The 24,753-nt window shown below is 45.3% G+C and overlaps 1 protein-coding gene across 1 annotated transcript in view; it reads left to right on the forward strand.

The window, feature by feature from the left end:
* TENT4B (terminal nucleotidyltransferase 4B) overlaps window positions 1-24,753 on the forward strand; it is a 298,913-nt gene that overhangs the window by 69,425 nt on the left and 204,735 nt on the right. The window contains exon 3 of the mRNA XM_085639324.1: window positions 15,713-15,759. Coding sequence (XP_085495450.1) covers window positions 15,713-15,759 — 47 coding nt within the window. The remainder of the gene's footprint in view (window positions 1-15,712; window positions 15,760-24,753) is intronic.

The following is a 24,753-nucleotide window of genomic DNA, read 5'->3' on the forward strand; positions in this document are numbered from 1 at the left end:
AGATAGGGACGATGTGACCTGTTACAGGCCAATCTCATTACTGGACTCGCTCGGGAAAGTCCTGGGCAGAGTGGTCCTCCAGCGCCTCCAGGAATGGGTAAACGATCACAATATATTATCTGATATCCAATTTGGATTTAGAGAGGGGTTCGGAACTATTGAACAGGCACTGAATTTATCACTACTGGTGGGAAAATATGTATCAGTAAAGCAAGGAAGGCTATACATGGTCTATGTCGATCTTTCTGCGGCATTTGACTGCGTCTCTCATTCGAGACTTTGGTCAGTGCTCGCAGATATGGGCATAGATTCTGATTTACTATATCTCCTCTGTGCACTTTATTCCAATGCCTCGTCCAGGGTACGTTTTGGAACACAGGGCGAATTATCTGACTCCTTCAAGGTAGAGCGGGGTGTGAGGCAGGGTTGTGTCCTGGCCCCCTTTCTATTTTCTCTCTATACCAACAGACTTGAAGCTGAGATGCTGAAAGAGGCCCAGGACCTCCCACGAGTAAAAAAACGTCTCGTCCCTGCGCTCTTATACGCAGACGATGCTGTAATAGTGGCACGCGCCCCGCGAGAACTCCAGAAAGCCTTAGATAGATATTCTAACTTTATGACTAGCCTGGATCTCAAAATAAACATTAAAAAAACATATGTGATGGTGGCAGGTAAGGGAAAGAAAAGGGGAATGATTACCATTTGTGTGGATAAAGAGAGAATCGAGTCAACCACACAATACCCATACCTAGGGGTCATGATGATAAACTCAACTGGAAAGCAGCCATTGAAGCTCGCAAACACCAACTTTTGCGAGCAATAATCGCTCTCCTAAAGTTCTCCCAGAAGCTAGGAAAGAGACCACCACAAGAGCTTCTCCGTATTTACAAAGCTAAGTGCCATTCCACGGCACTCTACGGGGCGGGCCTTTGGGGACACAAAAATACCAATGCTCTGCAGGTAGCGGAGAACACATTTATCCGATTTCTTCTGATGGCACCAAAGCGAGCATCGACCTTTGTCTGCCACGCAGAAATCGGAATTCCCCATATTGAAGATCTGGTGAAGATTCAACCTCTTTTGCTGTGGCGTCGCATTTGGACGTCAACGGACAACTCATTCACAAAAGAAATGGTGGCCGACTGTATGTCTTTAGAACATATGGGTAAAATTGAGTGGCTGCTCTATGTGAAAAATGTTCTCACAGATCTTGGCCTCAAAAAATATTTTAAGCCCGAATTAATTGCAGAAATATCGAAGAAAGATCTAAAAATGAAGGCCCTTAGCCACATGGAAGAATCCCAGTTGAGCAAGCAGATAAGTAAAACATCTGTCCAACACTCTTTAATGGTCATGACTACATTGGAAATGGAACCGTATTTGGTCTATGTTGAGCCACAATTTGAACGTTTCCTGTTGACACGATTCAGACTGAATTTCTTTCATAAGCTTGTAGCCTTCCCTAAAAATCCAAACTGGAATGAGTGTCTAATGCTGTGTCCTTGCGATGAGACTTCGGAACAATCAACCATGCACACTGTATTGTTTTGTAAATACTATTCTTCTCATCGTAATCTCTGGCTAACACCATTGTTGAGAACCCTTGGTTTTAGAAGATGTCGTCCTGCTATGTTGTACCTGCAATTTTTAAATTCCGCGCTGATCACGAAATGCGTAAGCACGCTTTTAAAATGTATTTTTAAACATAGAGCGAATCTTGGGTAAAATATTTTTAAAAGGAGCCTTTTTGTACATTTTTGCTGATATTTTTCATGTATGTACTTTAATGGTTATTACTGTTTCATTATAACCGAATAAAGATTTACTTACTTACAGTCTCATTTAAAAATATGAACTGAGACTGCATCAGACATGCGCGATGCAATAATTCAGTGCCCTGCATTTGCCAATCTTTAGTACCCCAAATGGATTTTAAATCAACCGTGTCCTTTCAGTAATCATAACCTTTCACTGAAAAATCAGTTATGAAAGATGAGTAAACTAATTCAGTATGGGTCAGCATAAATTTTATTTGAGCGGGCATCTTCAATTTATGAAAGTAGGACACCGGGTCATAAAGATTGTAAACAGTAAAATGCATAAATTTACATGTTGGGTATTTGAGATCCCCGAAAGTGGGGTTGGTCAATGTTCCCACTGGATATAATTAGAAAATGGCTCTGAGTATTTGTTTTATTTAACAAATTATGGCCAGTATGTTGGTAACAGAATAAACCTGCATAATTTGATGATTTCAAATACAAATCTTCAGTGTCAAAAGCAGTATAATATTTTAAATCTGAAAACAATGAATAAACGGCGTTAACATTCCAGTCATCAGAGTGTATTCCAGGCAAAACCACATCTCCTAAAGAAACGTGTAATACGTATGGAATGTTCAAAGTCTCGGTCAGGCCATGGATAGTGACTGATACTTTATCCCAAACAATGCCATCAAGAACTTGAAAAGCTGAACTATTAACTAGTGCTTGATCTCTTTTCATTTTATGAGAAGTGTGAGGGGCCGGAACACCATTAACCAAGTTCACAGCAGAGCGTTCAGGTAAGTAAGGACTATTAATCAACAGGAAAAACACAGTCGCGAACCCAATCCACATAAAGAGAAACACCATCATCTGCACCATCCAGGCGTATGTCCAGGGCGGGACCAGGTTAGTCTTTTTTAACCCGGAGATGAAAAGACTGGTACATGTAGGGGACTCCGCCACAGATGATGACGTAGATGTATCAGAAGAAAAGCTATTACGGTCCATATAGTAATCACTGGACCCCAGTTGAAACAACTGGAGTTGTTTTCATTGGAAGGTGAATGAATTGTACTTTTAGGAATGTCAGTTATAACGTCAACTGGAGGAAAAGCATACTCATTATCCACCGTTGTAGATGTAGAATGTAAAAGAGGCAACAAATCATTTGGAGATTCCATCTCCCCCTCCATTTGTTGGGGAATAGTCGAGGAAACAAGCCAACGGATTCAGTGAAATATCCCAGCGTGGAACACTTGTAGGTACACTATTCAGTATCTGCCATATGGTGTAGCTTGACATGGTTGATTGAAATGTAACGATTCTCCTTACGGCAGGTAGTGGAGGTAGAATCACAGTACAGGTGCCTTTTAAACCAAGGGCTCTGACCGGTGCAAGGTATGAAGGACCAAATTCTTTTTTGTTCTCCACCTTCTCTAGGACCAGATCTCTACCTTCAGGAAGCCGGACAGAAACCGGAATCTGCACAGCCGTATCTGCGGAAGTGAGCAAATTGGCTTTTGCTTGTGAATTACAAGCCTTTTGCAGATCCTGTAACATAGCACAATGGTTATCTACGTCAAACGTTGCGGCAGCCGCCACAACGTCTAGGAAAACAAGGTCTGGCACAAACATTTTAATGCCAAAGAGCATTTCGTATGGGGTCTGCCCACCCAGAGATCTTCAAGGGAGATTAAGTGCACGTTGAACTCCACATAGATGAGTCAACCAGCCCCGACCACTACCTAATACTCTCGCTGTTAAAGATTGCCTTAAATCACAGTTCATCTGCTCCACAACAGAATTGCCCTTAGGCCGATATGGAGACGAAAATTGCACCTGCATGCCCAGAGACTTCATCCCATCCTGGTAAGCCTTAGAGTCAAAAGCAGGACCTTGGTCAGAATGGAAGGTGCCACAGGCAAATGTCCCAACAAATGCACGCAAATCTTTTATAGCAGTTTGAGTGTCGGCACTACTTTGCGCACAAACCCAAAGGAATCTAGTGCACGAATCCACTACAACCAAGATGTACTTAAAAGCATTTGCAGATGTCTGAGGACCGCAGTGATCAAGATAAATACAACCAACAGTTGATTTGAAATATACAGTTGGGTGTGAGGTGGATGTGAAACTGTTGAAGGCTTAATCTGTTGACACATGTCACAGGAAAGAACTTATTTACGTGCCTGTTGGTACAAACCACTCCACCAAAAACGTTGCTGTAAAAGAGAAATAGTCGCTGTCACCCCAGCATGTGCAGAAGCAACGCCTTCCTGTGCCCCCACTATTAAAGCAAGTCTGCGGTTCTTGTTGGGAATCAACAGATGGAATAGTTGCAAATGGAATTTGATCAGACAACAAGTGGGCTGTGTAACATGAAGGGAAACCTCTCAAACTCCGTACCCTCTTTTGTCGCAGCAATAGTAGCAAGAATATCCTCCTCAATTTTAGTCATAGACCTAGTGACTGTTGCTACTGAACAAGTCGCTACTGCAGATTTGGCTGCCTCATCTGCCAATGAATTACCAACAGCGTGTGCTCCCACACGTTGATGGCTCAAAGTATGAATAACGTGCAAGTGGCAAATGTTCCTTAAGAGCGGCCACTCGGTCCTAAAGCATTTTATGCTTAATTGCGCTGACTTTAGAATCATGAAAATCATTTTGTATCCAGAAGAATAAGTTGTCATTGAAGGAACTTACACAGTAAAAAGAATCGCAAACTCGAGCGCCAAAACATTTAGCTCTGTCAATTGAGCGGTGCAATCCCCAAGAGATTGTGTGTGCACCAAAGAGGATTTGGAATCCCCATCCACAATCAAACCTGCCACAATTGCGCAGGCTGCCAAAAAAGCATGCTTAGAAACAATAGCTGGCTGTGCAGACCCATCAGTGTAAATAATGCATTTGTACTTAAGGAGGATGAACATGTTCATATTGTAAAAACTCCTGTGTCCGCAAGGGGTCAAAGATAAAAATGACATCAGCTGACGTCAAAGAACTAGCTCATTGTATCCAACGTGGATGTAAGGCTTTGGAATTCGGGACACTAGCCTTCGTGACTGCTTCTACAGCCGGCACTGGTGAAACCATGAAAATGCATTTTGTCCCTGAGCCAAAGAGCATTCTTTCAGAATCGCCATCTGAACTGCTGTCCAAATCTTTTCTGTAGAAGAGAAACACATCTCAGCTGGAGTATACAAATGCGATTTATAAGCAAATGGGGTCAGTGTGCCCTTCATTGAAAGTCAAGTAAGTGAGTCCCAATGTTCCCGGTACAATCCGTATCACCAAATTAGTAGTATTGTCTCTTGTTAATAAAAATTGAGTCCCAAGCAGATCAGACTGCAAAGACCTAAGTATTGCTGTATGTTCCTGGAAGATGAAAAAAAGGGTTGTACCAATGCGTAGAGCGGTTTGATACGCTGGGCATATTCAGGAATGTAGGTTCTACCAAAATTTTAAAAAACCAGCAACGACTGAAATTTTTTAAGGGTTGAAGGAGGCTGTAATTGAGCATAGTTCTCCAAAAAGTGGGGGGCCATCCCCCTACCTTCGTTATCAAGTTCATAACCAAGGAAAAGCACTGCCAGAAATGCAATGTGTGATTTCGCTAAATAAAATTTGTAGCATACCTTGAGGATTCATCCCATCATCAGTCAAATGTCATCGATGTACGAAGAGGCATCTCCGTAACTAGCCCTGGTGTAAAAGGAACAATTTAGCCTCACAGGCTCCCCCTACTAGATACAGCCTCCATAAATTTGCAGCGGCTCGTTTTTGAACCGTGAAAGGGGTCAATCACCTGAGCTACTTTTGGCACTTTGATTATACCGCCTCTAGCCAGACCCACAGCTTATGGAACCAAGTGGGTATCCAATCCCACCTTGATCGCAACGTGGGCGCCAGCACTTATCCTGATCCTGAGCGCCACCAAAAAACTCAACCGTGCATTTGGGCACTAACATCCTACGGAATTGGCAGGATCACCTCTGATCTATGCCCCATCCTGAGAGACCCCAGATCTTACTGCCACTAACTGCCTGCATTGACTGATTCCGCAGTCACTACGCCCCAACCTAAATGTGAATAATTGACTGCTCACCTAAAGTCCTGAAGATGATCTCAATGTCATGAGATCGAAACGTCGTCGTCCCCCCCCCCCCCCCCAACCCCCACGACAGGAACTCCTTACACTGTTAATTCATGTGGAGTTCCCTCTCTTGTTGTTAATGCAATGTCAAGATTTTAATTCACCCTCACGGTGTCACTTCACCCTTTTTTCACTGATATGTGAGCACCTGAATATTATCCAAGTATTTTTATTTCCCCCTTTTTTTATTAAAGTTAGGGCATAACAAAATCACATAAATGAACATACATTTGCAGTTTGCTGGTACATTTTCTTAAGTCAAAGTCCATAGCACTGTTACATCGTAATACTGAACAGATCACACCTATGAAACCATATATATCGCTTCACCCCCTCCCCGTTTCAGATGGAGATGTCCTCACTCGGCAACTCCGGTGGTTCGCAGATAAAGCCCCTGTATTTGTTACAGGCTCCCCATACCTTCCCCCATTTCTGTGGACAACCTATCTATGTATGTTTAATTGTGTTGTGGTGATAAAATACCCCACCTTACAAGACCGTTCTGCCCCTGTACATTATTAGATACTCCCAAAGTGATTAACATTCATTACAAGAGAAATTGCCTGAAAGTGTCTCCCTTAGGGAGCACTGGCTGTATACCTGGACCCCTAGGGCCACCTTTAAACCTTTGTTTTCTCTAAACATATACTCACCTCATGTTCACGTATCGGGGTACCCTTGTTCTCCTATACTCTGTGGTGTTGCGTAGGGTGGCAGAGGCTCTCCACTTCTAGCTTTGGACGCTGGCAATCTGGATTAACCTCCTGACAGAGGTGCTTCAGCCTCAAGCGAGCTCTTCGGAGCCCCTGCTTCCGTTCAATGATGCCCTTACTGACATCCTTTTGGGCACCTGGTCCAGGCCCAACAAAGGGGTTCACGTGGATAGGCTGATTGCCCGACGCCACTGCCTGGCCCTGGGCGAACCCACTTTCCTCTCTCAACACCCCACCCCTGAGAGCTTGGTGGTCCAAGCCTCTACCTCCAAGAGCGCATTCCCTAACGCTCCACCAGATAGGGAATCCAAGAAGCTGAATCATCTTGGAAAGAAAAGTTCTTCTTCCGCCAGCTTGGGACTGCGGTCGGTAAACACTGCATGTCTCTTGAGCTGTTATTCCCACTCTGTGTGGGACACGGTTGCGCAATTGCTGCCTCAATGTCCGGAGGAGGCCCAGACTGTCCTCTCACAGGCTGTTGCCGCAGGGAGGGACACAGCAAAGTTTACCATCTGCTGTGGGCTCGATACGGCCGACTCTCTAGGCAGAACGATTTCCACGTCGGTAGCCCTTCGATGCTACGCCTGGATGAGATTGACTGGCCTTTCTTGGGATGTCCAGAGCACTCTCATGGACATGCCTTTTGATGCCCGTCGCCATTTTGGCGACAAGGCGGACAGCGCTCTAGAGCATTTCAAGGACTCACGGGCTACGGCCAAGTCCTTGGGTCTCTCCAACCGTCCGGCGCAGTCTGCGTTTTTCCCCTTTCGTGGCTACAGAAGGGGTGCCCCACTATGTCCCGGCCAGAGCCACAGGCCGACACAAGCTGAACAACCTTCGTGCGGCCGGGGACTTGGGAACCACCGCTGTGGTTCTGGGGGCCACCAACCCCCCCGCCCCCCCGCAACCCGCCCCCCCACCCCACTGCTTCAGCCTCCAAACCTTCCTAATCTGACTTTTCAGGCTCATCAATCGCCAGTGGGCGGCAGGATCCGCCATCACCTCCCCCACTGGTGCTCCGCCACATCTGACAGGTGGGTTTTGCAGATAGTCCAAATGGGCTACTCCCTCCTCTTTGAGGCTACTACTCCAGCCATGCCACCTCAGTACCATCGCATGTTGGAGGACCACCTGGGCCTTCTCCAACAGGAAGTTATGGCACTCTTGGCCAAGGGAGCTATCGAGTGCTTTCCTGCCTCAGAAGTAGGTTGTGGTTGTTATTCCCACTACTTTCTCGTACCCAAGAAGGACAAGGGCCTGCGTCCTATCTTGGACCTCAGGAACGTCAACCGCTTCCTCCGGAAGGAGAAGTTTAAAATGTTGACGTTAGCTTAGGTCTTGTCTGCCCTCGTCCCTGGAGACTGGATGGTAGCGTTGGACTTGCAGGACGCCTATTTTCACATTTTCAGTCCTGCCGGCCCACCGGCGCTACTTGCAGTTCACGGTAGGCCACGAGCATTTTCAGTTTATCTTACTCTTCTTTGGCCTTACCAGCTCCCCTCGGGTGTTCACGAAAGGGATTGCGGTGATTGCAGCTCATCTGCGCAGATCAGGGGTTCCAGTCTTCCCCTATCTCGACGACTGGTTTTTGAAGGCGGGCTCGCCCCAGATAGTCTTCTCCCACCTCCAGACTACGGCCGACCTCCTGCATTCGCTGTGGTTCTCCATCAACGTGCCGAAGTCACACCTGATTCCCTCTCAGAAGGACCTCTTTATTGGAGCATTTCTGGACACAACACCGTTTCAGGTCTATTCTCCCGAGCAGCGAGTCCGGGATATTCGGGCTATGATTCTGATCTTTCAGCCCTTATCCTGGGTTTCGGTCAGGATGACCCTCCGACTACTGGGCCTGATGGCCTCCTGCATCCTGCCGGTGGATTATGCCAGGTGGCATATGCAGGATCTGCAGTGGGACCTGAAGAGCCAGTGGGCTCAGCATCAGGGGAATCTGTCCGATTGTGTCCAGATCTTGGAGGGTTTTGCACACCAACTGCAGTGGTGGCTCACAAACCAGCATTGGGTCAACGGCAGATCCCTCTCCCTTCGCCACCCATAGTTCACAGTGGTGACAGATGCGTCACTCCTGGGATTGGGCGGCCACATGTAGGAGGATCAGAGGCCTCTGGTCTGCGGCGGAGTCCGGGCTCCACATCAACCTTCTGGAGCTCCGGGTGATTCGTCTTGCACTGAAGGCATTTCTTCCTTCTGTTAGACGAAGAGTGGTGCAGGTGTTCTCCAACCAACAATGCAGGGTGGGGCGTGGACTCTGTCAGGAGGCTCTTCGCCTTTGGACATGGCTGGAGCATCAGGGCATGTCCCTGGTGGTTCAACACCTGGCAGATTCTCTAAACGCCTGGGCGGACGAACTCAGCTGCAGGTCCATGATGGATAACGAATGGCGTCTTCACTCTGACGTGGTGCAAGGTCTCTTTCAGCAGTGGGGAGAGCCTTGGTTAGATCTGTTAACCACCGAAGAGAACAGGTAGTGATGGTAGTTCTGCACGTTGGAATCTCCAAGGCGACACTCACTCTGCGACGTTTTTCGTCGCTTGTGGAATTGCGGTTTTCTATACGCCTTTCCACCTGTACCACTTCTGCCCTGAGTGCTGAAGATCAAGCACGACCGGGTTCAACTCATTCTTGTGGTTCTGGATTGGGCACAAAGAGTCTGGTATCCCAAGCTCTTGAACATGGCCATCGATCCTCCGATCAGACTGCCTCTTCGGGAGTATCTTCTGTCGCAGCAGCAGGGGACGGTCCTCCACCCAAACCTGTCCAGCCTCCACGTCCCTGCGTGAAGATTGAGCAGCGACAGTTGACCGCTTTCCACCTTACTCCCGAAGCCTGTAATGTTATCTTGGCAGCCAGGCGTCCCTCCACCAAAACAGTATACGCCTGTAGATGGAACACATTTGTGGCATGGTGCACAGCAAAGGCTGTGGATCCCCTTTCTGCCCCTCTTTCAGAGGTTCTCCTCTTTATTCTTTCCTTGGCCCAGCAGGGCTCTGCACTGGACACTCTTAAAGGCTAGTTTCGGCCTTTCTCCGCCTTCCTGACCAGCCTTCTATTTTCAAGTCCCCTTTTGTAACTATTGTAAATGGGTTTCTTAAGGGCATTACTCGCCTTTTTCCTCCAATCCTTTTTGTAATGCCCCAGTGGGACATGAATCTTGTCTTGAAGTACCTAATGTGCTTCTTTCGAGCCACTACATAATTGTCCTCTCAGACTCTTGACTTTAAAGACTGCTTTTCTGGTTGCCATCACCGCTGCTCACTGGGTGAGTGAGCTTCAGGTTCTATCTTCTAAACCTCCTTTCCTTGCTGTCCATCCAGACACGGTTGTCCTCCAGACTAGACCTTCTTTTCTTCCCAAAGTGGTTACCTCTTTCCACATAGGATAGATTATCACTTTGCCCAACTTCTTCCCGCCCCGCATCCTTCCAAGGAGGAGGAGAGACTCCACCGTCTGGATCCAAAACGTGGGTTATCATTTTATCTGGATCGCACAAAAATTTCCTGGTGGAGTCGACCGATGCCACCTACCGACGCGTAGGGGTACTGCTGAGAAAAAATTCTCCGGATCCAGTCTGACGCCTGGGGGTAATTCTAAGGTAAGGAATCTATAACTAATAAATGTCTCTTACAGATACATTGTTACCAAAGGTAAGTAACTTGTTCCATAACTCCACTCCAAATAAAAAAACAAAAGTAAAAAATAGTTTTCTTTTCAACGCCAACCGCTCTAACTTGGAAGAATGCTAGACCTATTGCATTTTAAATGCTTGTTTTCTGTAGCTGTCAGCGACAACTTAAGGGAATTAACATTTGAAAAGTTACTTTCTTTTACCTGCCCCCTGCCTTTTTTTGATTGCCCCTTCCAGAAGGATCTGCATGAAACTGGCCATGCCAAGCCAAATTCAGATGAGTATTGTTGGTGGAGGTTTTGTTCACATTTATCGAATGGCGCCAGAGTTGTTAGCAAAACAAAAAATGCCTTGTTATGTTATGTTATACGGGGTTTTGTTAAGCGCTCAGCTACTCAAGCAGAGTGTCCCGGCGCTGTCAGACCCGAAATCACAGAACTCTAACAGGGGGAAAGAGGCTTATTGGCTAAATAGCCAAGTTTTTAGCTCTTTTCTAAAAGACAGCAAGCTCTCACTCTTCCTTAAAGAAAGTGGGAGGGCATTCCAAGCCCGGGGCGCAAGGTACTTGAAGGAACGTCCACCAATACGGGCGCGCCTGATTGCTGGGACCGTGGTGAGAGATAGAGACGTCGAGCGCAAGGCTCTGGCTGGTCTATAGAGGGTGATCCTCTTCCTAAGGTAGCGAGGGCCCACACCTTGGAGGGTTTTAAAAGCAAGGGTGAGCGTTTTGAATTCAATGCGCCTCTGGATAGGCAGCCAGTGAAGGGTTTGCAGCAAGCCGGTCGCATGGGCGCGATGACCAAGACCAAAGATCGCCCGAGCGGCCGAGTTTTGAACAATCTGCAGGCGCGAGAGGAGAGACTTCGGGAGGCCCAAATAAAGGACATTGGCATAATCTAGCCTGGATCCTATTGGGGCCTGCACTGTCGTTTTCCTATGGGCGATGGGGAGAAGGGGAAGAAATTTTCTAAGTGATTTCAAAACCCCAAAACACTGACCAACTAGACTCATAATTTGTGGTTTCAGAGTGAGAGGGGTGTCCTTCTTAACCCCGAGATTTTTTGCCACCGGTGTTGCATTAGAGGGGGGAGACATATCCAGCGGCCACCAGGATTTCCAACAGGTATCTGCAGGACAGCCAAAAAAGAGAACCTCGGATTTATCCGAGTTACATTTGAGTTGATTCTCTTGAAACCAATTGAAAACTGCCTCCAGGCAGCCTTTAATGAGATCACCATCAAGGTCCATATCTTTCCCGCAAGAGAAAAGGAGCTGGGTGTCATCAGCATATGAGACAATCTGGGCACCAAAAGACTCAGCAAGTGCCGCCAGAGGGGAGATATAGATATTAAAAAGAGTTGGGCTCAAGATTGATCCCTGAGGGACACCCACATCCATAGGCGGCACTACCGCGGAGTGTGGGGGTGCCCAGACTGTTTGTTGGCGGTTGGTCAGAAAAGACGAAAACCAGTTGAACACCGTTCCTCCAACACCGATCTCCTCAAGGCGCGCCAGAAGGCGGCCGTGAGGGACGGTGTCGAATGCCGCCGAAAGATCAAGCAATATCAGCATTGCCTTCCCCCCCTGAGTCCAGAACTTCCTTAATGGCCTCAGTCACCTCCAATAGGGCTGTCTCCGTGCTCATATTGGTACGGAAGCCGGACTGAGTGTGGTGCAGAATACCATGGGACTCAACGAAGTGCGAGAGGACAGACTGAACGTGCTTTTCCGCCACTTTTGCCAAGGCAGGGAGATGGGTCGATAGTTGGCATGATTAGTGTGATCCAAGGAAGGCTTCTTCAGCAGTGGAACGACCATCGCTCGTATCCAGATGGAGGGTACTGTCCCTGTTTCTAAGGAGCGATTTATGATGGGGTTAACCATCGGGTTGAGCACATGGGCTACTTTAACCAGCAGCTTAGCGGGGCAGGGGTCCAACGGAGAGCCCGATCTTATTTTTAAGAGAATTTCCAAAGAGGCATGAAGTTGGATAGGAGGGAAGCTCGTCAGGCTGGGTTGACCCTGCTCAGGCACCTCAGACGGGGTTTTAGGACAGGACAGTCCTCCCGGAACGAGAGAGGTAAAAGTTGCCTGAATACTCCTGATTTTATTGGAGAAGAAGCTGGCTAATTGAGAGACCCACGTCTCCGAGAAGGAACATTTGAGGGAGCTGGCAGCAGGAGAGGTGAATTCTTTCACAATAACAAAGATTTCTTTGCTAGTATTCGCCGCTTCTTCAATCCTAAAGTACACTTTTTTGGCTACATAAATTTCTTTATGATAGGCCTTAATACAGGACCTATAGGCCTCCTTTAGTGGATCTAAATAATTGGCACGCCAAGCTCTCTCGGCCTTCTTACAGAGCCTTCTACTGGCATTGAGAGCAGGCGTGAACCAGGGGCCAGAGGCACGTGAAGATTTCTTGAGGGAACGCTTAGGCGGGGCTAAGTCCTCCAGGCACTTTGCTAGCCATGTTTGGAAACGAGAGAGGTCCAGTTCTAGGTCCCCAGTAAGAGAACAGGGGTGAGAGAGCCTATATTGCTCAATCATTTCAGGTGTAACTAGATGAAAGGGTCGTGACAGCCGGGTCTGACAGCCGACAGGTCTACCAGTTACAGCGGAGCTGGACTGAATCTTAAAAGCTAGTAGAGAATGGTCCGACCATAAGACGGGAAGAGGGGGCGCAACAGAGATGGAAGAGGTAGAAAAGATCTGATCCAACGTGTGCCCTCTATCGTGGGTCGGCGATATCACGTAGGGTAAAAGGCCCAGAGGTGCAGTGGTATCTAGTATTTTGATAGTGTCAGTGGCATCCAAATTATCAAAATGCACGTTAAAATCGCCCAAAAGGATAAAATGTTTAAATTGAATACTCAAGGTTGATATAATAGTGTCAAGCTCTTCGCTAAAAGATCCCAAGGGGCCTGGAGGTCTATATATCAACAGACCGGCACAGGATTGAGCAGGTGAAAACGAAAGGCAAAAACCCAAGGCTTCTACCCCGTGAATTTCATTAGTGGGAATAATGGAGCATTCATACCGTCTGTCTATCAGCAGTGCTACTCCCCCTCCCTTTCTATTCATCCTGTCTTTTCTAAGTACGTAATAATTAGGGGGCAAGGCATTGGCAATATCCGGGCCGGAAGTATCATCAAGCCATGTTTCAGTGAGAAAAAGACAAGCTGGCTTGAAATCAGTAAGGAAGCTGAACAGATCCTGCGCATGCTTGCTAGCCGAACGAGTGTTTAAAAGAGCACAACTGTAAGAGCAGTCATCAATGTTTTGAATCGTCGTAGTGGTTATATGCCGGCTAAGCTTGGAAGCCATTAGCTCCACCCGGTCCCATCCCAAAGACCAACCACATCCCGGACAACTCAGGTTCTCCCCGGTACCAGGGTCTCACACACCGCAGTTGCTGTGCAGGCCAGTTCTTAAAGCAAGCAGCTGAGGGCCTGTGTACTCCACAATTCCACACCCGTCCGCATCCGGGACGCTGACGGGCGCAGACGGGCTTTCCTTAGGCGCTCCTTTGGCGCGGGAAAGGCGCCTCCGCACTGCACGTCCGCTGCGCGGAGTCATCACCGTCTGATTTTATACTTCCCGCCCGTGAGGCAGCAAGCCTAGTCCGCCGACCAGCGAGCCTGCCTCACTCAAGATGGCCGCCGTCCCAGTGCGACTATCCCGCTGTACAACAGACCAGCGAGAGGGTCGCCCGGAGAGCCCAGCAGGAAGGAGGAGAGCGTGGAGCTGCGAGGCCGTGACACCGGAGCAAGTGACTTCGCTCCGCTGCCCCCAGGTAAGAAGCGAGTCCCCTTAGCCCCGAACACAGCGAGAGTACAGGAAAGATCTCCCGGCTTTGCGCCTCAGGAGAGAATAGCAGCAGCAAGAGATGAAAGCAGAATAATACACTTCACACACAAAACAGCATAGATTTAAAAACGATAAAAAACCATTTTAAAACAGCGCTTGTAAATAGTGCAAAGTAGGCAATAGCAACCCGCCGCCAAAAGGAGCTCACACCAAGGCAGCCGCCCAGGTAGAGTCCGTGGCAAAGGCCTTTTCTCTGGAAAGTGTGATTTACCCAAAACAATGGAGACATCATCACTTTTTATTTTTTACTTATAAAAAGTAGCCATCCATGTGTAACTGTGTTCTGAATGGCCAAAGGTCGGTTGCCTATCAGTATGTAAAATTGAAAAATGAATTAATAAAAACAAGTGGCTCCTAATGCCTCTGAAGGCTTTATTTGGAGCCTTTTTGTGCATTGAAGCAAAATGCTTGTTCGAGTATTCATTTACATAGATGCTAGTAAATTTCTCACTTTCTATTTTTCTATACCTCACATTTGTGAAGCCGAATTCTGTAAATAATTCTTAGCGAGCGAGAATAGTTTTTAATTCTCCATTCAAACTGGCAAAATGACTTCTGTTTTAATTTTGTACGATTGAAATTAAAATAACGCACTGTATAGTACAAGTGGGCCATCATTAAAAAAAAAAAGCACAAACACGGTCAAAGTAAAAAATCAAATAAAAAATAAGCTATAAAGTTGTTATATCGCTGTTTAAAATGTTGGTTTAATACCGAGTCGAGGTAAGATCGTGATATGTTGACGGTTGTATGGAGAAACCAGTGTAGTCTTTCTTCTCTAAGGTGATTCACACTTTGGCCTTAGGCAGCGATGAGACGGCATTTGCTACGTAACACGGAGGAATGTGCTTGCCGACATACATTCACTGTAACTGAGAACTGCCGAGCAAATGCTTGGCGATAGCTCTGCCGGTTGTGCTGTAAGAGGCACATTCCTATCCCTGAGCTAAAAGTGATAGGGGATAGAAAATTCTGAGGAGGCAGAAATCATCTTTTATTCAGTTAGTTAGTATGTATTTTAAAGTTAAATGGGTTATTGTGTCATTACTTCTTACCTCATTGCTCCATATCCATTTGATTCTCAGTCCAATAATAGATTATGTATTTCTTTCTCACTAGCAAGCAACCTGCGCCACGGATAGTTCGCAGGCAAACTAAAACATTATTACCACGAAACACATGCCACTCGTGCTTTTTCTAAGGCTGTTAGTTTTGGTTCACTTAAGTTTTGTTTGTAAGTACTGGGTCATGTTGCAAAATTCCTGTAATTTGATTTTCCGAAATATCGGTACCCAATGTTATGCACTGTATTGCACAAAATCCCAATAAAGCTGGTAAAAAAAGGTGTATTTTTCTCACTTTATAAGCCAAACATGTGTAAACTATTTTAGTTTCTAAATCTTATAATGCACACATCTACTCGAAAATGGCTTCCCTGCTTTTCCCTGTTATTCGGCAGCACTCTGCTTCATTAAAAACCCTAGATTAAAGAAACATTCTGCCCTTCTAGATACATGTGCGGTTCAAATGTAAGCTTTTCTTATATTTCTGTTTCTGTGTTCTAGGTGAAAATATTTGGGAGCTTTAAAACTGGACTCTATTTACCGACAAGGTTAGCACATTTTACTGTTTCTTTAATAATAAGTAACGCCGAAAAAGCTGCTTTATTGAAACATTAAGGTCTTTGATTCTGTTATGTGCACTCGATAAAGCTTGAAAATCACACCTCATATGATTTAATTGTCCCATCCGGCGTCTAGTAACGGCTATGTTGCCAGCTGTCTGAATGTTCCGGAGCTCTAGATCGGCCGATTCAAGGGTTTTACTGTGGCTTTCATAGCAAAAAAAGTATGGTGATGTTTTATGCATGGTAATTTTCTATTTTTGTGTGTAGTACTTAATACCATCTTATTGTGAAGTTTAGGATAGGTAATGATGCTTTATGTTTTTAAGAAAAAATATATATAAACACGTCTGTTTACCCTACCTATTTGATACTGAATAACCTGCCCCTATACAGTCTGTTTCCACTTTTGTTAGTTGTTGTTTGCCTGTTTTAAAAAAAAATGTAATCTGTCTTTTACAATGCTTCTTGTTTTACGTTGTGTAAACAAATCTTAATACTAGTGTGTTTTCAATAGTCTCTATCAATTTCCTTGTAGCCAACCTTTCTTTCAGTCAGTAGCTAGCTAGCAATGGTGCAGTGGCACGGAGGCTCCAAGGTGAAAATCATTATCAGTGCTGTAGGCATAGCATCTACCCGTGCTCAACTGTGGCGCAGTTGCATTAAGGCCTTTGGCATTCTTGCTACACCTTGCTTCACTTGATTGGTGTTTTACCCTCTTTAACATGAATGCTAGAGAGTTTTAAAAAAGGGCTGCACTTTATAGGTTCCCGCTTTTGCTGTTGCCTCATTGGCATGATGGGCTACAATGTTGTACGCAATGACATGGCCTTAGACCTAATGAGTTGGATGTTTATTTGGAGGTGCTGTGTAAATCTGTGGTAATATGCCCAAAGCAGTAATTACGGGCCAGATGTATCAATATTGGGAATAACGATTACCTAATTGCGATTTGCTATTACTAATGTATGAAGCTCATGGATTTTAATTTAGCGATTCCGGAGTAGGTCACAAATCAACCAACCTCATGAATATTAATGAGGTAAGTTGCTATTTGCGACCCATTAGGATTTGCTAAAATCATAGGGCTGGTGACCTGCTGTGGTCAGCAGACCACTATGTCTGTGATTGATTTTAAATAAACAAATACTTTTTAAAAAAAAATGCAGCCTGTTTTCCTTAAGGGAAAACGGTTGCTTTTTAACCCCTTTGCTGCTAGGTCTCAACCCCCCCCCCGCCCCCTTCCCCCCTGTGCTAAGGCTTTTTTTTGGCTGTTTGGGGTAGTTCACGCTTAGGCCCCTGTAACTTTTTGACCACATAAGGTATGCCCTCCAAGTTTGCGTCCTTTTTTCACCAACATCACGGGGATTCTAAAGTTTCCCAGGGTTTGTGGATTCCCTTGGAGGGGACCCAGAAATTAGCCAAAATACAGCGAAAAAAAAATTTGGGTGGAAAAATTGGAAAAAAGGGATCCAGGTGAAAGCATCTGTTTTTTCCCCCTGCAAATGAAATCAAAAAAGGGGTTGTGGTGCTGAAATCACCATCTTCCTAACCTTCAGGGACAAGCAGACTCTTGTCAGAAAACCAACATTTTTTACCAGTTTTGGCACTTTTCTGGGACATAGCCTATTTTTTGTGCTTTCACCCTCCTTCCAGTTAATGGTAGAAATGGGTATGAAAGCAATAATGGATCCTGGAAAGCTATACATTTTAGAAAAGTAGACAAAATTCTGAATTCAGCAAGGGGTCATTTGTGTAGATCCTTCAAGGTTTCTTAGTTAAACTAACAGTGAAATATAGGAAAAATTGTGTCAACATTTTCACCTGTAACTTCTTCTAATTATGACAGCTGTTTGAAAGCAATATACCGTTACATTCGCTGGACCTTTCTGGTTGTGGGAATATATAGACTTGTAGGTTCACCAAGAACCCGACGAACCGAGCCAATAACTGAGCAGCGTCTTGCAATGGTTTTTTTTATTATGTACCGGGTATATAGCAATTATTTTGAAAAATGTATACATGGAATAATTGGTATGAAAGACACCTATGTATTTCTGAAATGAGAACAAGATATAGAGTTTAGAAAAAGTAGATATTTGCACATTTCCGAAATTGGGAGTACCCATACTACCATGAGAATTATAGGTTTTAAAATGACTTATTTTTTTACACATTATCTTTCATTTGCAAGGCAGAAATGCATCGAAAATAATCAATAGGTATTCACAGTTGCTCTACAATTCTGTGTTACTCCAAGTCTTCCGAGAAAAATGGTACCTCACTTGTGTGGGTAGGCCTTGTGCCCACGACAGGAAACGGCTCAAACGCAACGTGGACACACCACATTTTCACTTTGAAAAATGACCCTTTTTTTGCAAAGTGCCTAGCTGTAGTTTTTGAACCCTAGCTCTGCCAGCACCTAGGGAAACCTAGCAAACCTATACATATATTTGAAAACTAGACACCCGGGGGATGTTAGGGAGGTATGGCTTGTGTAGATCCCCCAATGTTTTCTTACCCAGAATCCACTGCAAACCCCAAATTTAGCTGAAAAAAATCACTTTTTCCACACATTTGTGTGTGGGAAAGTTGTGGCATCACCGGGTTGACACAAATTTCTTACAACCCAGCGTTCCCCCAGGTCTCCCGATTGAAAATGGGGCCTCACTTGTGTGGGAGGCCCAAGTACCCGCGACAGGCAAGGGCCCAAAACATTTTGTGATAGGCAATTTTGATGTCTCCTCAATACGTTTTAGGCCCTTGCCTGTCACGGGTCCTTGACCCACCCACGCGAGTGAGGTACCATTTCTATTGGGATACTTGGAGAAAGGCGGGTGGTAGGAAATTTGTTTCTTTCTGCAGCATGAAAATTTTGACACAATAATGCAAGGAAAATGTGACTGCCACATTTTGAGGTTTGCAGAACATTGTGGGTAAGATAAATTGTTGGGATCCACAAGAGGCATCACCATGTACTCCCATGGGTGTTTAGTTTACGACAATATCCACAGTTGGTAGGTTATTCTTAGATGGAATGTACACCTTGGCAGAGAGACTAAAAAGACAAAGATTACTGCACAGCCATCTATTCCTCAAGCACACACACATACTGGGTGGATTTGGCACGAGGGCGATTGATGGTTCAGTATATAAAAGTTTATTAACAAGAGATTTCACAAAAATGAAATGCAATGTCAATAATTGAAAGGACAAAAAACTGAACCAGTGACTCGCAGCTCGTGAGCTGTAAAGCCACGTCAAGGCCCCAACTGCTTTACAGGCCATTCAAACACCTTTCATACGTGATACACACAAGACCATTCACACCACCAGGCACGAAACCAACACATTACAACATTCACAAAAAGGGACAAGGTACCCCCTGCTTGAGAAAGACAGAAAAGACAAATATTTCTGCACAACCACCCATTCTTCAAGTACAGACATACTGGTTGGATTTGGCACGAGGGTGAGTGATGGTTCAGTATATACAGTTGTATTAACCAGAGATTTCACAAAAATGAAATGCACTGTTAATAATTGAAAGGACGAGAAACTGAACCATTGACTCACAGCTCGTGAGCTGTAAAGCCACGACAAAGCACCAACCGCTTTACAGGCCATTCATACACCTTTCATACGTGTGACACATACAAAACCATTCACACCGCCATCCGCGGGCCCAGCACATTACAACACTCACACCAGCATACCGCGCCATTCAAGGGCCCATCACTTTCACACGCCCACATTCCTGATACATCAACCACACCAGCTCACGGATTGCATGAAGTGGCGTTTAGCTAGCAGTGTGTGTAGTGACCAGCAGCAAGTCACTAATCTCACACCGCCAGCCAAGCGCCAGTCCACGCACACCGCCAGCCAAGCGCCAGTCCACGCACACCGCCAGCCAAGCGCCAGTCCACGCACACCGCCAGCCAAGCGCCAGTCCACGCACACCGCCAGCCAAGCGCCAGTCCATGCACACCGCCAGCCAAGCGCCAATCCACGCACACCGCCAGCCAAGCACCAGTCAACTCACACCGTCACAATTTTTTTTTTTTTTTTAAACAAGAAAGAGAACACAAACCAGTTGCAACTAAATACAAAACTAAAACTACAAAAACAGCAGTAACTAAAAACATCATTCTATTGCCAAACGTTAAACTGAACAACTATATAAAACCATACAGACCAGGCAGTACACTACTAAACTCAGTTACTCCCAAAAACTCTTTTGATTGTGATAGTCTGAAACATGTGGGCACACACAGCCCAGGATTAGAAGGACAATCGGCGTAGTGTATTCGACTCTCCTTCCGCACAACTCTTCGCAAGCAGACTACATTTCTTACAGGGATTGTTTTTTTTGGGTGTGGGAGGAATTAAATCAGGAAAGTGGCGATCTTTCAATCTAGCCACATCCTCCACCACTCCAACTCTGGGAACACTTGCCTATTCCACAACAACAAGTCTGCCTATCACAGACTCCTGAATCTGAACAAAAGTCAACTTTGACGCAGGAGAACACTCCTTGTACACAACAAAAGCATTGAAAGTTGCTAAATTGAAGAGATTCATGGTCAAATTCTTATACCAAATGTAAGCCTTACGAATAGCAGTTTAAGGTTCCAACCTCTGATCTGCTCTATCAAAACCACCCATGTGCTTATTGTAGTCTAAAATGCACACAAGTTTGCACACTTCAGCAATCTGACCACAAACAGCCATAGGTGAAGTACTCTCATCATGGATGATAGTCAGCATGGACACATCCCTCCTGTCCACAAATTTCACAGCTAGTAGTTCATCACTACTCAAAGAATTGCACTGTCCCCTCTGAAGTTTTTTGCAAACAAGCTCTTTTGGATAACCTTTACGGTTAGAGCGGATTCTGCCACAAGGAAAAGTGTCCACTTTGAACAATTCCTTAACTTCTACACTGCTCTGCAATTGTTTATCAAGGTACAAATGGTGGCCTCTGTTAAACAGTCCTCTAGCAAGATCCCACACAATTATCTCTAAAACTCCAAAAGTGGACGGACAACCAGGGGGGCCAATAGTGGAATCCCTACCAGTGTACACCCGAAAATTAAAGACCTATCCTGTCCTACTCTCAGGCAACATATACAGCTTAATTCCATAACGTGTCCTCTTGCTAGGGATGTACTGCCTAAAAACCAAACGGCCCTTGAACAGAACCAAAGACTCATCAATAGCTATTTCTTTCCCTGGAGTATAGATCTCTGAAAATCGATCTACAAAGTGATCAAGAACAGGCCGAATCTATAAAAGACGGTCACAGGGTTTTCTCGTGGCAACGCCAAAGTATTATCAACAAAATGCAGCATCCGAAGCAAAAGTAAATACCGATCACGACTCATAATTGCAAGAAATATGGCAGTTACCATCAAGGGACTGGTAGACCAATATGAAGCCATGGATGGCTTCCTTATCAAGCCCATCAAAAAAGTTAAACCCCAAAACTTCTTCATCTCTTCCTGGTTTGTGGGAGTCCACTGGGTAGCACCAGAGTGGGGCCTAAGTCTGGCACTGTTGTCCCTCAAAAACTGTTCAGCATACAAATTAGTCTGCTCAACAATCTCTGCCAAAAATAAATCATCCATAAACTACTAAAAAATCTGTATAGGCAAAAAAAAAATCACAATCCACCCTATACCCTGCATCCACACTAAAGGCAGGCAACACCGGCTGCACCATGTTTGGATCAACCCAGAGTCCCGCACTTCCAGTAGGAAGCCTTGCAGCCTCAGGCTGCAATACTGATGTCTCTGGATGCACCATCGGCACATAAGTGTCCCCCTCTATCACAGGCACTTCATCCGCACTGAGTGTAGCTTCATCTGCACTGAGAGTAGCTTCATCATCTGATGATTCCATGTGGAGAGAACTCACTGCCTGAATCTTTCTCTCCCTCTTCTCCCTCAGACGCACTGTCAGTGTCATAATCCTGCTCAGAGGAAGATTCAAGAAGCATACCAACCACCTGCTGAGCAGTAATTCTACGGCTAGCCATAATGCTTACTAATAAAGGTAACTTGTCAAACAAGTCAACAATAACAAACCCTTTGTAAAAAAAGAAATGTAGCTTTATCACAAAGACCTATATACTCTCAACACTACCACTCACTTGCCACCTACTCTGCACAGGCACAGTATGGATCAAGAATATCCCACTAAAAAGAAAAAGAAAATTACACATAAGACAATGCAAAACACATCGCAAAGAATTTCATGCTCAAACCACTAACTAAATATGCTGCCATTATGACACCACTAACAAAAAAATGTATTCATGCATGACAATAATACTCATTTGTAGTAAATACAACAAAAATGTTTTTCTTACCAAAAAAATGCAAATAAGAAAAACTGCAGAACAACCACTGCCGAAACCGGAATCAAAAGCTTTACACTAGAATCAAAAGGAGGAATAAAAACATTACAATTACATATGCAAATAATGCACCAGTCCATACACAATCCACCAGCTAAGCTAAGGGGTAGGTGGGCCTAAGAGTATAAATAAAATATTCACCCCCGTAAAAGGGGAGCAGCCCTTGAGGCCACTACCCAACACAATATTTTAAAAAAACCTGTTGTCTAGTGGCTTCTGCCCCCCTTGGGGGCAGATGGGCCTAAAAAACATACAGCTAATCTGCCACCCAAAGAGGACAGAAATGGCCACAATCCATCTTTCTCCCATAAAGGGGAGCGACCCTTGTCCAAGGGGCCGCACCCCAATATAAAAAAAAATAACCCTGGTAGCATAGTGGCCATACAAAAAAAAGAAATCAGCCAATCTGACTCTCAGGGGGGCAGAAACGGCCAAATTAATGCTCTCCAAAGGGGAGGGACCCTTGCCCAAACAAATCCCTGGTCGTCTAGTAGTCCCAAACATGGCAAGACACAGCCCCCAAAGGAGAGCGACCCTAGTGAGCCCTAGATTAAAAAAAAGGCGAGATCTGCCCCCTCCCCCCCATGGGGGCAGACAGCTAAAAACATATCCCCCAAAGGGGAGTGACCCTTGCCCAAGGGGCCACTCCCCACAAAGTATTCCCTGGTGTTCCAGTAGGCCACTTAAAAAAAATTATGGCAAAATCTATCCCCCCCCGGGGGGCAGACAAAGCCAATAAACATTGCCCCTATAAGGGGAGCGGCCCTTGCCTAAGGGGCCGCTCCCCCCAAACAGTAATTCAATATCCTAATATGAAAATAAAAAAAATCCCTGGGTCTAGTGGACATTCTTGCTGCACAACCGAACGATCGTGCACCAGGAATGCACAAAAGAGGCATCCGGGGAAAGGAAAACTCTTTCCTTTCCCCCGATGCCTCTATTGGAGAAACGTACCTCCTCTTCTCTCCGGTGCGCTGGAAGCAATTGCTTCCAGCGCGTCGGGCATCCTCTAATGACGTCAGCACGCCTCGCGCGCTGATGTCATTGATGACATGGAGGGGGGGTTGGGGGGAGGCAGGGGAAGGGCTTCCCCAGCCTTCCCTGGTGGGGGCACGTAGATGGGCGTCCCACGGGGGGAGCGCCAGCGCTTCCCCTGTAGGTGGGTGCTAGGAAAGCCGGGAGCCATCCTGCACACACGCCCACCATGACGTCGGGACGGCTCCCGGCCGTCCGGCACACGGAAGGGGTTAAAGACAATTACAAGGTTTTTTCCATTTTTTTAAGAGCAGATAGTGGTCTGTGGGAAGGAGTTAAAACCTACTTAAAGTTTCCTACAGGCCGAAATTGCAAGGGGGAACTGTCAGGTGTCTCAGATCAGGTTATTGGAGCTGATAAAAGGGAAATCTAAAATAGGTCAAATATATAAAGAAATTATTTTGAAAGAGCCCGATGACATCCGTAAATTTGAAGCGACGTGGGAGGGAAAATTGTCATTGACCAATATCGATCTTCAGCTGGTATGGAGGACTGCTTACGCCATTTTGCTTTCTGGCAGTTTAAGAAGTCAAGCTTATATGGCTATGTTCAATTTATATTATACGCCAGCAAAGATTACAAAGTGGAAGGCCGGAAGGGGGACGAGATGTGCTAGATGTGGGTTAGACGGGGCAGATTCAATACATATGTTTTTCTCCTGCCCCTTGCTCTCTCAATTGTTATCGGATATTGAATGTTTTATTTTGGGGTCTCTATGTATACCGATTTCTCTGACTGCACATTTGGTTTTGTTTGGTATAGAACATGGTATGGACTCGGGGAGGAAACTGGTACCGCACAGAGGCCTAAAGTTCATATGTAGGGCAGTTTTGAGGCTATGTATAACATCTCAGTGGCTTGATCCCGAACCCCCGTCATTTGCTAACTGGAGGGCTAAGCTTATCTCATTGTATAATTTGGAAACTGCTCTTTATAAATTAAAAGGTAGGCCAAGGAAGAAACTGGGGGCCGCAATTTGGGAGCCGATTGCTAATTGGGTATAGTAATATACTTTAATGATCAGTATCAGATTAATGTATGTAAATCACGGATTATCTGTTGCATATGGCTGTATGCTTGTATTTGTTCCTGATTTATGGCTTCTTTCTGTATGTTATGAATTTTGTTGAAGCATTTTGGCCTCACTGAATTGTACAAAAAAAAAAAAAAAATTATTTAAAAAAAAAAAAAAAAAGTAGGTGGTAAAATGTGAATGTTTAGCAACCGCATTTCGGTCGCTAAACATTCTTACATATCACTGTGATTCGGTATTCGAAAGGGAGGCCCTAAACACGCCCCTTATTAATATCGAATCTGTATGTATTTGCAATTCCAAACTGCGATTGATGCATACCAAAATGCATTTTTCAAAATGCTTGCTACATCTCTGTTGTGGGGAACTATTCTGCGTACCTTTTCCTGTAATTAATGTGGAAATACTAGAATGACATTTGCTACTACTTCTCCCTTTTATTGTGTTCTTCTATACATAGTCCACATTACCTTGTTTCCAAAATATGGTGCTA

This window comes from Triturus cristatus, chromosome 12 (assembly GCF_964204655.1).
Source record: "Triturus cristatus chromosome 12, aTriCri1.1, whole genome shotgun sequence".
NCBI lineage: Eukaryota > Metazoa > Chordata > Amphibia > Caudata > Salamandridae > Triturus > Triturus cristatus.